The following is a 13,969-nucleotide window of genomic DNA, read 5'->3' on the forward strand; positions in this document are numbered from 1 at the left end:
TCTTGTTTTAAATATGTATGAAGCAAATCAAATTTAAAGATAAAGTACACAAAACATTATTTTCAATAAAAACTTTATTTATATTCTTCACAATACTCCCATTGTTAAGCTTCTTCAGCTTAGATAAATTAAAACATTTAAATTTACATTGTAGTTATTTGATAAAACATTAGTAAAAATTATAGCTTAAGCGCTTTATCATGGTCGGAGATTTCTAAAACCTTTTGAATCACATAATCTCATGGTTTGATGTGCTTGGCTTCAAATCTCGAGGTCCAGGGTTCAATCCTGACCAAGTGCCAGGGTTGTAATCCATTCCCTACGCCTTTAATGGGTTTATATAAAATATAGTTTATCATTCCTGTAATTGGCAAGTTTCTTGTGGTTAGATGGGTATGAAATGGAAAATCCATGTTTTAAATGATATAATAAAAACAACAATATAATAAAAACAACAGAACAATTAAAACATTTGTTATCAAAATACTTATTTGCATACAATACATTACAAAAAAATTCACGCATGATTCAATAGTTTTTTTTTGTACTTATATCATATTATACGATCTTTGCACGTTTAAATAAGCAACTGCAGATTTTGTTTTTTATAAAAGAATTTTAGAGGATAACCAAATAAGGATTAAAACAAATGTGTATCTTTATAACCATCGACAAGTTAACATGAAAAGGACAGCAAAAGTTCAGCCTAGGAAACTTAAGTAGCATTTTACTTAACATGTGCATTGATGATGAGGGGGAGGACGAGTGGTAGGGTAGGTCCATGGATACCACATAGACAACAAAAAATAAGGCTGGCAAACTTGTAGCAAAATTGACTACAATATCATCAATCAGTGCACAAATAAATTAGCTGTAAAGTCATTTTCTAAAATGGAAAAAAAGGGACAGAAGTGCTAATTCCTGCTTGGCCATCTTTAGATCTCCATCTGGTCTGAATTTTTGTTTTCAATTGTCATTTATTTATTTTATACACTGATGGTTTTGAATATATTAAAACCACTCAGAGCAGTACTGATAATAGTTCCAGAGATCTGCGGATGCCAATGAAGCTCTTTGATGTCCTTTTGACCTTGATGAATAAACAACAACTGTGGTGGAATAGCAGCAAGTTCTGCAGATGCCACAGATGCTGATGTCTCCTCTTGATTCCTCTCAACGGCAAGATCCCAGAGGGTCAGTTGATCATCTGCCCCTGATGCAGCAAACACGGTGGAGTCTGTCGGATGCCATTCAACAGATGTAATAGGCCCAGTGTGATGTTTGAATTTTGCTACAGGTGACGTTGCCTACAAAAAAGTTTTGACCAATTTTTATATATATAATTTTTTATATTGTAAGGGTATTAATTGTCTCAACTAATAAAGGTTGTGTCCTTTTTCTGTTCAGACTTCAGGATTTTTATCAGATAATCAATGTTTTGTCAACTCTTGTAACATAAACCTCAGTGCTGATTTTGCTATTTTTCCTCTAACTGCACAGTAAAAATATCAAAGAAATTCTAATACATAAAAGTTTATGATTTATTCATATTTATAAGCCTGACTCGCTGAAAAACATTTAAAGAATCAGAACAATAATAATCACCTTAAATTGTCGTAGATCCCAAACATTAATAACACCATCATCTCCCCCTGATAAAATAAATGGTTCTTTCTTATTCCAACTAATAACGTTCACATCACTGCTGTGGGCGTCTTTACTTAACATACAGGCTTGATTCGGCACGGCTCGTATGTCCCATATTCGAATAGTGCTATCGACAGAACATGATGCAAATACCTTGAATACAAGATTACAATTACAGTACATTTTAATATTGACACTTTTAGGAATCAAGGGGAAATATTATACGCTGTCTGATATTAAGAAGCTAGAGAGACAGGACACCAAGCAATATTAGAAGCTTTTCATTTGCGACAACTTACGACCTAGTCATGAAGTTAGGTTATGTTAATTCACTGTGCGCATACAGGGTAGTTGTGATGTACATCATATCGCTATTCTTCGACACAATGGTGGTATCTAGGTCTACTGTAGGTGGCGACCGAAGACACATTAATGCGTATGTCGTAGATAATCTTAAATTGTAGGCTCTCTATAGGAAAGCGCTCTAGGAAGAAGATTATGCAACTGGTGAAATTTTAGTTTCCCTAATATAAGTATGATTATCATTTCAACATAGTATGCCAGAAAAGGTCATTAATGTCATCACTTACATTAGATTCATTAGGGGACCACTGTATATCTTCTACTGAGTCTGTATGTCCTGTGAATGGTCTCTGATCTACATGCCAGCTACCGCCATCTTGCAGTTTCCAAACATGTATATTTTTCTTACAATCACCGGAAGCTAAACGACCTGCAAAACCACAAAATTTTATCAAGAAAAGGCTGAAATGTGTGAATGTTTCCTCTGGCAAAATAATGATACTCCTACGTCTGCAAAGTTTTACTGTATTTACTGAATTAAATTATACAAAATTTAAAGTTAACTTACCAGGCACTAAATTTGACCAATCTACAGCATAGCCTTCAATCTGATGACCTGTAAATGTATGTAAAGGCTTCGATACCAACGGTTTCTGTTGACCTGTGACCTCTAGGGATTGTAATGATGGGCTTATATCATATAGGTGTACTTTGCCCGTTTCACACCAGCATGCAACCACGTCTTTGTCTGCTATTTTACTGACCTATAAATTAAAAGAGAAAACATTTCATAGTTTGTTAAACAGTTATAGGGATTATGTCAAGTCAAATTTTTCATAATTTTGTTTATTCTTTATTTAACCTGTACATGCAATTATTAATAGCAAGAATGTTTAAGTGTAATCGCACACAGTTTATTGCAGTGACCCTGCCTAATAAGCTTAATATGATTTATTTATATGTTGTATGTTGTATGTGTACGGCCCCAGAGAATGACCTGTGGATAAATAAAGTTGAATTTGAACTTCTACATAGAAACCAACAAAAAATAATAAAAAATATATAAAAAACTAATCAAAACGGCATTGGTATGATGTAGCTATACCATATGGAATGCCCACTTAAACCAATGTGGGAAAATTGTTCTCTAATAATGTACAATTTTAAACTGTAATTTTTATAACAATCTGGATTTTATGCCTTTTGGATGTGTTTTCTACTATTTTTACCTTTTTATTTTTGTTTTGTATTTGTTTTGCCCTGCATATGCTTGGTCCTCTAATCTGTGACCTCAGATGTTTGTGACCTTCTTATGTATTTATTTGAAATAAAGGATGATTTTACATATTCCTGTATGTGTATGTATGTAGTGTAGTTACTGCAGTAATTTCAGTAAAACATTTTTTAGATACTTTTATTTATTTTTTTTTTACTTCATACATTACTAATTCTTACCCTTAATCTGTTTACCGATCCATTAATACTAATCATTTCATTTTTAAGTTCTGGCATTTCTTCATCTTCATCTTCACTCTCACTGTCAGATGATGGATCCTTGCAATTACTAAACAAGTTACTCATCTTCATTACAATGATGCTGTTCAAGTGTGCCTTCTCAGCCTGCGTACCTGGACACACAAATAACAAGTTAATCAGATTTATAATGGTTTGAATTACAATCTGATCAATAAGGCATAATAACATGCACTCACATACAGTAAATGCAATTTGAAAATGAAATGAGTTGTGGCTTGGTGGTTATGATGCTTGGCTACCAAATGAAATGAGTTGTGGCTTGGTGGTTATGATGCTTGGCTACCAATTCAAGAATTATGAGTTCAAATCCTGTTATACCAGATTTTTTTCTAATGACAATTTACAACTGCACTCCCAAAGACTTTGTTTACTGTATGTAGAGCATCTTGTGTATATGTTTGTCTTGTGAACAAGATTGCCGCCTTGTATTATATCCCTTTCACACCAAAACTCCGGAGTGATCTCCGGAGACACCCCGGGGTTTTATGACCATTCAAAATGTCGAGAAACCCCTTTCACACCAACCTAGCAACACCGGGGTTTATAAAATGAAATTGTAAATGTCGCACTCTATTTTGTTTGTTTTAAACTTCGGAGTTGCTTGATTTTACCTTTCACGCCAAACAGCGGGGCGTCAACTCCGGAGTGTCTCCGGAGTATCTCTTTGCTTTTGGTGTGAAAGGGGTATTATACAGTAGTCTAGTCTTGAAGTGAAATTACAGGATCAATTGACATTGTGACTACAGTATAGACATTAATTAACCTTGATAATACAATATAATCAGTTCAGTCAGTGAAGACTGTTTTAAACATCTCAAATTGATTGATTATTATACAATTATAATAATAATTATAAATTAAATAAGCAGCTTCTGTTTTTTAATCAATTTGATGCATTCAATATATAATGAATGAATAATTTTTATTATCCTAGAATATTACAGAATATTATAATTTAAATGTCAAAATATCATGGATATTTTATTAAAATAATCATAATTGCAAGCTGTTGCTAAGTAACAAAGTATTATCATTCAATCTTATAAGCTTACAAGATAACATTGTTTAATATTATACTGTATGTAATGTAACACTACAGTATAAGTTTATAGTCGGACTTAAATATTATATTTTGAAATGAATTATTAAATTAAAAAGTTAAGTGCATATTACTGTTAATTCTTATTTTGACTTTTTAAAAAATGAATTAATTAATTACTAACCTAAAAGGTTTAATTAATTTTTTATTTCAATAATTATAAAATTTCAATGGTCTACACAAATAACCAGATACCTACCTGCGACAAGGTAGGCTGTGTGTGGGTAAGTTGATCGATCATTCCCAAGCTGATCACGTATCACATCAAAACTTAAACAGGGATCCCCTAAAAAAAAAAAAAAATTATAAATAAATCTATTACTGTAATGGTATATTCGCAAGAAAATATAATTATAAATTTGTTTTCAAAGATCTTATAGTGTAAGTAGATAATTGCTGCAAACCACCAATTTAGCAAATGGTACGCAGTTCTATTTTAGTACATAAACCTTTTACCCTCAGTTTTAAAGCAAGTATTAAGTCAAACAAATATTAAGCTCTGTCTACACAGTTATCAAACAACAAAAAAGTGTGATGTGCCCAAATAATATGGTAGTGATATGTGATCATGATCATATCCATATACTGTATGTGGATATCAAGTTTGATAGTATAGACAGAGCTTTAGAATTATACCAAGAAGCCTTTCCTTTTTATTTTCGAAATAGAGTTTGTCCAACTGTTACTACAAGAACTATTTGTCATGTTTTGTGTTGCTGGTTTTTATGTTACAATTTTCAATTTCTTTTATTTCAGAAAATTTCATGCATATGAACGAACGTACAAACAGAAAAAGAAAAATCGCATACTCTAAGCTTAAATATATAGGATACTTCTCAATCTACAATACATTTTTGAGTTTAATATTTAAGAATTAATTTTACTTATCTTCAAAATGAAATACAGTAAAATGTACTGCACACACACTGTTGTCAATTATCTTCATTCTTATATAAAATGGAAACTTGAAGGAAAATGAATTAGTTTAATAATTTTGTATGCATTACAAATAATGCACCCACTCTGCATTCTATTAAAAATGTATTATTTTTATTACTGTACAACATGCAATTCAATCAATACTCAATAAACATCATAAACTTTACAGCAAACTTGTAATTGGCTCTAAAATTTCATTTCAATTGTACTCGCTATTCTTTATTACTTATTGATTCAGGAAAATTGATCATAAAACATGTCTTGTACAGTAGTAATGAATGGTAACTATTTAAACAAGCCTGGTATCAATATACACTTTGTAAAAATAGAGCTGTCCATTTGCATACTGTAAGGTGTAAAGTGTACAGTCTTTCTGTTGAAAAAGGTGAATAAAGATATCATATGATACGATAATATCTTTATTGTCAAATTCTTTTTACCTTTGAGATATGTGTTTTTTACTCAAAATGGTAATGGTAATACACCTAGGCCTAATTATATAACGCATACAAGTAAATCTTTTAGCAGGATCGATTTTATAATGACAATGACAAGTTAGTTGTTCAATTAAAAATTGTATTGCAAGACATTCTGTGTTATTGTGTGTTCAAATTGTACCAAGAGGATTGGCTGGGTCGGTCGGGCCGGCGAGTGAAGCAGGACGGCAAGGCAAATTGGCAAATTTTCTGATCATTTCCTATAGTCTATGGGGCATTCCACAGTATTTGGTCCGTGGGTTTAAAAATTTCATTTACTGATTTTGATGTAACTCTTGGCCATTTCTCAAAGTAGACATGTTGAAGTTTATTAAATAACATTTTTTTTATTTTTCTGATATTGATTTTTTAAGTTATTGAATATTAAATATGAAAAAGTCATATTTGGAGTTACGGACGGGACATTTTTAATCCTATTTATTTCATAAACTATGCATCTTATTACTGTTTTTTCAACAGATATAGTTACTTTATGTCTCAATAATACATAATCAAGTATTTAATTAAAATTTTGTTGTTTATTAATTTCATACATCCATTTCAAATTCATAAATGTCCCGTCCGCAACGTTTTAGGCGGTTTTTTTACATTTATTTTAAAAGTAATGATGCAAAAATCTTGATACTTCATTTTCTCCTCCTGAGGACTATATCTCATTATATCATGAACAAATTTTTTGAAAATTTTAGATTTTGATGAAAATATCATATTTCAAAAATATATTGTTACGGACGGGACATTTTTGTTACGGACGGGACGTATCATTTAAATCCTAATTATTTCACAAACCATGCATATTTTGAACATTTTTTTGCCAGATATAGTTACTCTATATCCCTATTGTACATATTCAAGCATTTTATAACACATATTTTGTTTATTAAATTTCATATATACATTTCAAAATTCATAATTGTCCCATCCGCGACATTTTAATAGTAGTTTTATGGTGTTTTTTACATTTCAGTTAAAAGTATTGATACCACAATTTAATATTTTGTTTTCTCCTTTTAAAACTATATGCAATACATTATAAACAAATATTTTGAAACTTTTGGTGAAAATATCATATTCAAAAATATATTGATGACATTTTTCGTAGGCACGGGCCAGACATTTTTGTTAAGGACAGGACATATCATTTAAATCCTTTTTATTTCATAATAAAACCATGCATCTTGTTAACATTTTTGCCCATAAATATACTGCAGAACTTTACTTTTTTTTCAAAGTAAGCTCCAATTATTCATAATAAAGTATTTTATTAAAATTAGTTATTGTTTATTAATTTCATACTTGCATTTCAAAATTCATAATTGTTACTTCTGAGACATTTCGATCGGGGTTTTTTCCTCACTTGTGTTTATTGAAGTAATGGCTTTAAAATTGTTATTTAATTCCTAATTTTAAATCTTAATTTTCAACTCCTAAGGATATTAAATTGCAATAGATTTAAACAAGTTTTTTAAAACTTGTATTTTTTTATTAAAAAAACATTACTATCAAAATTTATTGAATGTTACGGATGGGACATTTTTTTTATGAATGTGATTGTGATGACAATATTGTAAGAATTAAAAAGTGTTTTTGTACTGTAGGCTGAGAAGTACTGTAAAAAGGTGTTAACTGTTGTTTATTAATCACAAAACACAGTGGTCTGTATTTAAAATAACAATCCACAAAAGAACAATACCTAAATCCAAAACAACATGACCTGGGAGTATTGGGTGCGGTCATCGCTTTGTAGATTTCATTCTTTGGTGAATTTGCAACCAAGAACCTTTTATAAATCAGTCACTAAATAATTAAGATTGAATTTTAATAGAAGTAGGCCTACAGTTATTAAATCCAAGCAAGGATAGAAGAAAATTTCAGATGCAACTTGGATCCACTAACAAATTCAGACGTCAAACGCCAACGCCAATTTTTAAAGATTCGCCTTAAATGTGTTAATATCTTGAAGTCTTGTTTAATATGCCAAGCATAACTTTTATATTAGTGTAAATAAATATTTTGATAACATTTTACAATATTGCTTCTCGTTATAACTCTTCGAATAATTAATTTTATAAATAATATTTCATATTTATGAATTTTAATATTTTCACTTGACATAAACTTTTAAACAGTGTTTCAAAGGTTGAATTATATTTTTATTTGTAAATAAAAGATTACATTGATGTAAAAAACTTATTTTTAAATTTTTTTAATAGCAAAATTATACAATTTTTTAACGTGGACAAAGTTGTCCTGTCCGCGACGTTAGAAATGTCCCGTCCGTAACGACATATAAATCATATTTATTAATAAATTTGCAGTTCAATTTTTATAATTAATATTCAGTTATCTAAAACAACTATCTGGCAACATAATAATACAAAACAAATTTTAAAATCTCTTTTAAATGAGGAGAAATATTACAATACGTAAACCTTCTCAAAAGTCATGTCCATTTGCCGTCCCATCCGCGACGCATACAATTTTCATAATAAAATTTTTTTTGTACAGTCTTTTTTCTTTTTTTGACTTTCATAATAAACATTGGCCATATATGTATACATTTATTCTACTTTGAATCTTGTATTCTTTTTTATTTCTAAGATATGTCTAGTTATATTCTCAAAAATGTCCCGTCCGTAACAAAAAAATACTGTGGAATGCCCCCTATAGAGGGATGGTATTTTAGGTTACAATGGCCTTTAGCTCGATCGAGTCAAGTGTAGCCCTAGATATAGCACAGGAATTGCATCTACGACTAGGTGTAGCGTAGACGTAGCAACTGCGTTTTTACCAATTGTCGTATTCGATTTAGACTTTCACCGTTGAGTACAGTTTTTCCGTTGAGTACTTCTTTAACGGAGTATTTTGAGCGTTGAGATTGTTCTTAACGAAAAAGCTTTCGTTGTCAACGTTTTCTATTCGAATGACTTTCTGTTGAGCACAAATTTACAATTCGAATACAAAAAGTACTCAACGAATCTTTACGTTGACAACGAAAGTTCCCAATCGAATACGACAAATTATACAATAAAAAACATACTCAAAATTTTAAAATACTACTAGGCCTAACTGTACTAGCTAGTACTAGCCTAGAGTAGGCCTAGGCCCTAGGCCTATAATATATAAATAAGCCTCTGGTACTAGTAGCAGGCCTTAAATTTCTTATTTAGCTAGTCCTAAATACTTTGAATTAGCTAGGCCTAGGCCATAAATTAACTGAACCGAGTGAGCCTAGTAGGCATAATGATGGATGTACGTGCGAACCAACCTGTTTGTGCCTGGTGGTACATGTGGTATGCTGATTCGTCCCTAACCAGCTCTTCTCCATCTGTCAGTTCTCCCCCTGGGATGTATGCCTTTATTTCCATGTTGCTGTCTTCCGCATCATTGTCACTATTATTACCTTCAAGTACTTCCATTTCGTCACTACTCTCTCCATCATGTTCATTCGACATTCTTAGCATTAACACAAAACAACTCCTCTCGAGGTTTCTTCACAAAACACGTTTTTTTAAAAACTGCTAGTTGTAAATGTGTACTCCAGTATTTTAGATTATAGATGGCGCTATTATTGTTTTATACTCAGAGCCATATATTATATATATGGCTCTGTTTATACTCAGAGCCATATGGGGAGAGAGTTTCGACATTGAATGGATTAGAAGCCGTGTTTGTAACTCTCTCTATATATGGCTCTGTTTATACTCAGAGCCATAATAACTCTTTTATATTATAATATAAAAGAGTTGCGACAGAGTATGTAGTTGAGTCCTTTGTTTACCTCCGCCCAGGATTACTCAAAAAGTAATTACAAGATCTTTACCAATGAATATACAGATAGATATGTGGTCAAGGACCATTCCATTACATTTTGGGACCATTTGGGACCATGGTCCCAATTCTGGACCACTTTTTAGTATACTGAAGCTATTGTTTATTGAAAGGCTTGTTACATAACCATTACACCAAACTCATACACATGCTTGTAGTGTGAAATTAGCCTAAATAACAAACAGCATTAAGACCGTATATATATATATTTTTTTTACCGGAGAAATCTTATCATAGGAGAATTTTACAATAGGCGGAGGTATGCACTCTCGGAGTGGCTTTCTAGTTTTAAAAATGTATAACATTCAAGAGACTTTAACTATCGAATTTAATATCAACACAATAAATTTGTACTTTAATGTAATTCGCAATATGTATTAGTGTTGTGGGAATATGTTAACACAACAACTTATGAATAACAAGTATAACGTAAAATATAATATTTAATATAATATAATATATAATTATGCTTGTACTAACGTTTAACCTATTATATAAAAGTATTTTTGTCAAAATATAACAAATGACTTATAATTAAAATGGTACAAAAATATAAAATATGACCGGTTATGATACAATAAAGGTAAATTATTACAAGTGTCTAATTTGTTGTGGTGGGGTGAGGATGAAAAATAAAAAAAAGTTTAAAAAAAACTTTAATTCTTATCGTTTAAGTAAGACTCCGAAGGCCTCTGTCGTCCACTCAATTTGTTATTTTGTGGGAAGGGTACAAATAAAAATCTAAAAGTCGCTTTAACACCGGAAAGTTTCAGGTAAAGTTTATTCAGGTACGTTTGTATTTAAAGTATAGAAACAATCCAATAAGCATTATTATGATAAACACAACAAGAAGACTAATTAAGCAACATGCACAAGATATTTGTTTTGTCGGCTTCTTCATTTCCATGTCCATTTCCTCTGAAAACAAAATACATTGGTTTCCGTTTTAAAGAAATAAGTAAATTAAATCTAAGAAACTACAGTTTAAAAAAACATAAATTATATTCAAATATACTAATTAGCCTATAAACAATATTACCCAAGGTACATCTGAGCAATAAAAAAACTCGCTCTGAATGTAATAAAAACGACACAATTATGAATAAAAGCATTACCACCGGTAGGACTGTTGATCAGTGGCTGGGCTTCATCATCCATTTCCTAAAAATTAAGTTTATCATAAATCATTATAATTTCCATTGGTTAATTATTAGTAATATTGTAATTAATAATATAATCAAAATGTGATTATTTATACAAAATAAAATTTAAAAAAAACCCATGTACTTACCTCATTCAGAACATCTTCTGAACTTACTGATGAATTAGTTGCTAAAAAATGAACATCAAGTTTAGAAAATAATAGACCTGGCGTACTTTTACACAGAAAAAGAACTTAATGGTGGTAAACAATTTGAATGTTAACCATTTTCAAATGAATTACTCTACAAACATACAAAAAAAGAATCTGAACAAAAAAGATTACAAACACTCATGATTGTCAATCATGTAGGCCTACAGTTATAAGTCTATATTGATATTTAAATTCAGTGAATAAAGCATCACCATCAACTATTGAGTTACTTTCAGATTCCAGATCATCATAGAAAACTTCAAACTTAAAAATGTTTAATGGTACTAAACGACGACAAATAACGAAAATCACAATCATGAGGCCTAGAATATCGATTTGTATTAAATACAGAATACCTTCATCACATGAGTTACTTTCAGAGTCTTCCTAGTATACGATAACAACTTTTTAAAATTTATTGGAAAATACAGCATTTAGAAAAAATAAAAATTATATAACGGACGTGTATTATAATTAGGCCCCTATTGTTATTTAATTCATTACCGTCATCATATGTGTTCAAATATATCATACCTCTCCACTCCTGAAATATAGAACAGAGACGTTAACAGTATTCTAAAATCAAGATTCTATTTTCTTTCGTCAGAAAGATGCTACCCGGGGCGGTATGGAAATCCGCAGAGTGACGAGCCAGGGTCAGACAATCTTAATCTTCACAAGGCTTCACTCTCTAACTGCTAATTCAGTCACTCATTTTAACGTTAATATTGGACAAAATAACAAATTCTTTAATATTATATTTAATTTTAATAAAATGTCGGGCGCAATACATAGGCCTTAGGTACGATATACATAAACAGAAAATAATCATGCTTACCGGACCACCGGAACTCTCTGATTCTGATTGTTGCACTCTAAAAAATAAAATTATGAAAATGTGTTTCCTTTTTTAAAAAATATCCACAATTGTAAAATGATTACAGTCAGTGAATGGGTTGGATGGTATGATGAATGGGTATTGTGATTCAGTATTGATCAACTTGATTATTGATTTGGATATCAATGTTTGATTACAGATAGGTAACACATATAAAATTGTGCCATGCTTACCTATGTAACAATGTTTAATAATTTCTATTCCTTTTCAATTAAGTACAATAATTACAGTTAGTGAAGTGGTTGGCATTGATGATAGTAATGTGCTAGGCATGATCAACGTTAAATAAATTGCAGTAGGTTTCACACCAAAAATATTAATTCAACCATGCTTACCTACATAGCGAATCTTCAATAATCGCATTATTAAGCCACACCTTGGTATCTTGTATTGCCTTGTAATCTAATTCTGCAAACAGATCTATACCAGGTTCAAAGAAATTTTCCATGCTTTCACGATTTAAGAATTCGATAAGTATCAACAGCAGATCCATAAAACGTTTGTCGATGCATGCTTCATTCCATGGGCCAACATCCCTTTTATTTAGATATAACATGCATGTCTTAAGTTGATATGAAGACAGGCATCTAAGTTGCGTACATGGATTCACAATTCTAATTGTTTTCAGGATTTTTAGACACTTCTTGCGACATTCGTTGAAGCTATCCATATTTTTAACGATTTGTTTTTCTTTCTCAGAGAAACTCTCGCGCCACATTTTATGATACAAATCCTGTTTTTTGTCAGTTGCATTTGGATGACGTTTTGTGACAAATAATCTACCGTTAAGGCTTATAGCTGGAACGATATCAATGCACATTTTTAAATTGTCAGCATAGCAAATATTAAGTGTTAGTGCAGGGCCAGAGGATGCTCGCAAAGTTATAGTATTTCTTTGTTGTATTCGATTGATTACTTTTTGTAAAATCGATTGGAATGTTTGTTTGATCTCTTTTGGATTTAAATAGATTCGTTTCTTTTTTATGAAGAAATATCCTGGTGTTTCGTATGGTCCGTGAGGTTTCTTTATTTCCCAGTCAGGCTCATTTAACTTTAGTGGTAACATGAGGTCAAACTCGTCTGGCTTGATCACTTTTAGCCCCTCGTAGCTACTACCCTGATGCAGTAGATTACCAAATGTGTATGGCAGTTCTTCCAGTTTTGTGCGTTTTAAAAAGTGTTTAATAATGTTTTCAATTCTTTCAACAATCTGATTTGCTTTCTCGTTTTCTTGATTTGAGAATGTTGCATGTTTTTTATAGTACTCTATCAGTTCAACCGATAATACCATCTTTTCCCTTAACCAAAAACGTAATTATATGCAATTAGGGCGAGTGGAATGTGTACATTTAGAGATGGAACTGGATACTGAGGAAACTGCTTGGGCGGATGAGAATTAGAATATCACCTGAAGTTGCACCCTGAAGTTGCATATTAATTTGACGTAGCTTTTTGGATACGCTCTTAACCCAACCATACACAGTGTCATTCGTGTGGATTTTTTTTTTATTATTCATTTTATTTAACTTCAACAATTTGATAGTAAAATCAAGTCAAAGCGTGACATATTTTATGAAAGCTAATGTATAAGAATTACACCGTAAATACTCTCGGATTCCCCTCCTGGTGAAAGGCCCTCCTACTATTAACTTACCAACGTGAAAATGTAATGTGTACATTAACTGACAGGTCCGACTAATGACGTTAGGTTGTATTAGGGAATTTACAATGAGTGGACATAAACTGCCAATAATACGTACGATATACTGTATTTGATTGATCGACTTGACAATAGTAAAATCAACACTACGTCGGATAATTAATACGTATAATTATTACTAAAATCAAACAAAAACATGTACGGC

General features: G+C 31.2%; 2 protein-coding genes across 2 annotated transcripts; both read right to left on the reverse strand.

The window, feature by feature from the left end:
• Positions 1–68: 68 nt before the first annotated feature.
• On the reverse strand, positions 69–9,514 carry LOC144840005 (glutamate-rich WD repeat-containing protein 1-like). The gene is made up of 7 exons (XM_078695619.1): positions 9,290–9,514; positions 4,785–4,871; positions 3,406–3,578; positions 2,519–2,714; positions 2,238–2,380; positions 1,606–1,800; positions 69–1,307 (listed from the first exon to the last, which is right to left on the reverse strand). Exons 1-7 carry the CDS (start codon positions 9,483–9,485, stop codon positions 987–989), a joined length of 1,311 nt encoding a protein of 436 aa, XP_078551745.1. The 5' UTR covers positions 9,486–9,514; the 3' UTR covers positions 69–986.
• A 1,373-nt stretch (positions 9,515–10,887) lies between these two features.
• LOC144839204 (cyclic GMP-AMP synthase-like receptor 3) lies at positions 10,888–13,395 on the reverse strand. The gene is made up of 5 exons (XM_078694518.1): positions 12,440–13,395; positions 12,045–12,081; positions 11,563–11,593; positions 11,144–11,184; positions 10,888–11,013 (listed from the first exon to the last, which is right to left on the reverse strand). The coding sequence occupies exons 1-5, from the start codon at positions 13,393–13,395 to the stop codon at positions 10,888–10,890; spliced, it is 1,191 nt and encodes a 396-aa protein (XP_078550644.1).
• Positions 13,396–13,969: the final 574 nt, after the last annotated feature.

The sequence above is a fragment of the Antedon bifida genome, chromosome 4 (genome assembly GCF_963402885.1).
Source record: "Antedon bifida chromosome 4, ecAntBifi1.1, whole genome shotgun sequence".
NCBI classification, from domain to species: domain Eukaryota; kingdom Metazoa; phylum Echinodermata; class Crinoidea; order Comatulida; family Antedonidae; genus Antedon; species Antedon bifida.

Bases quoted from the DNA above. Each gene is read 5' to 3' on its own strand.
- LOC144840005 (XM_078695619.1), bottom strand. From the start codon at position 9,485: ATGCTAAGAATGTCGAATGAACATGATGGAGAGAGTAGTGACGAAATG. The intron at 2,381-2,518 runs GTAAGTTAACTT...GTGGTTTTGCAG, and splicing joins TTGGTCAAATTTAGTGCCTG to GTCGTTTAGCTTCCGGTGAT. The intron at 1,308-1,605 runs GTGATTATTATT...ACTTTTTTGTAG, and splicing joins GGGATCTACGACAATTTAAG to GCAACGTCACCTGTAGCAAA.
- LOC144839204 (XM_078694518.1), bottom strand. From the start codon at position 13,395: ATGGTATTATCGGTTGAACTGATAGAGTACTATAAAAAACATGCAACA. The intron at 12,082-12,439 runs GTAAGCATGGTT...TTTATTTTTTAG, and splicing joins ATTGAAGATTCGCTATGTAG to AGTGCAACAATCAGAATCAG. The intron at 11,594-12,044 runs GTAAGCATGATT...ATCGTATACTAG, and splicing joins CAGAGAGTTCCGGTGGTCCG to GAAGACTCTGAAAGTAACTC.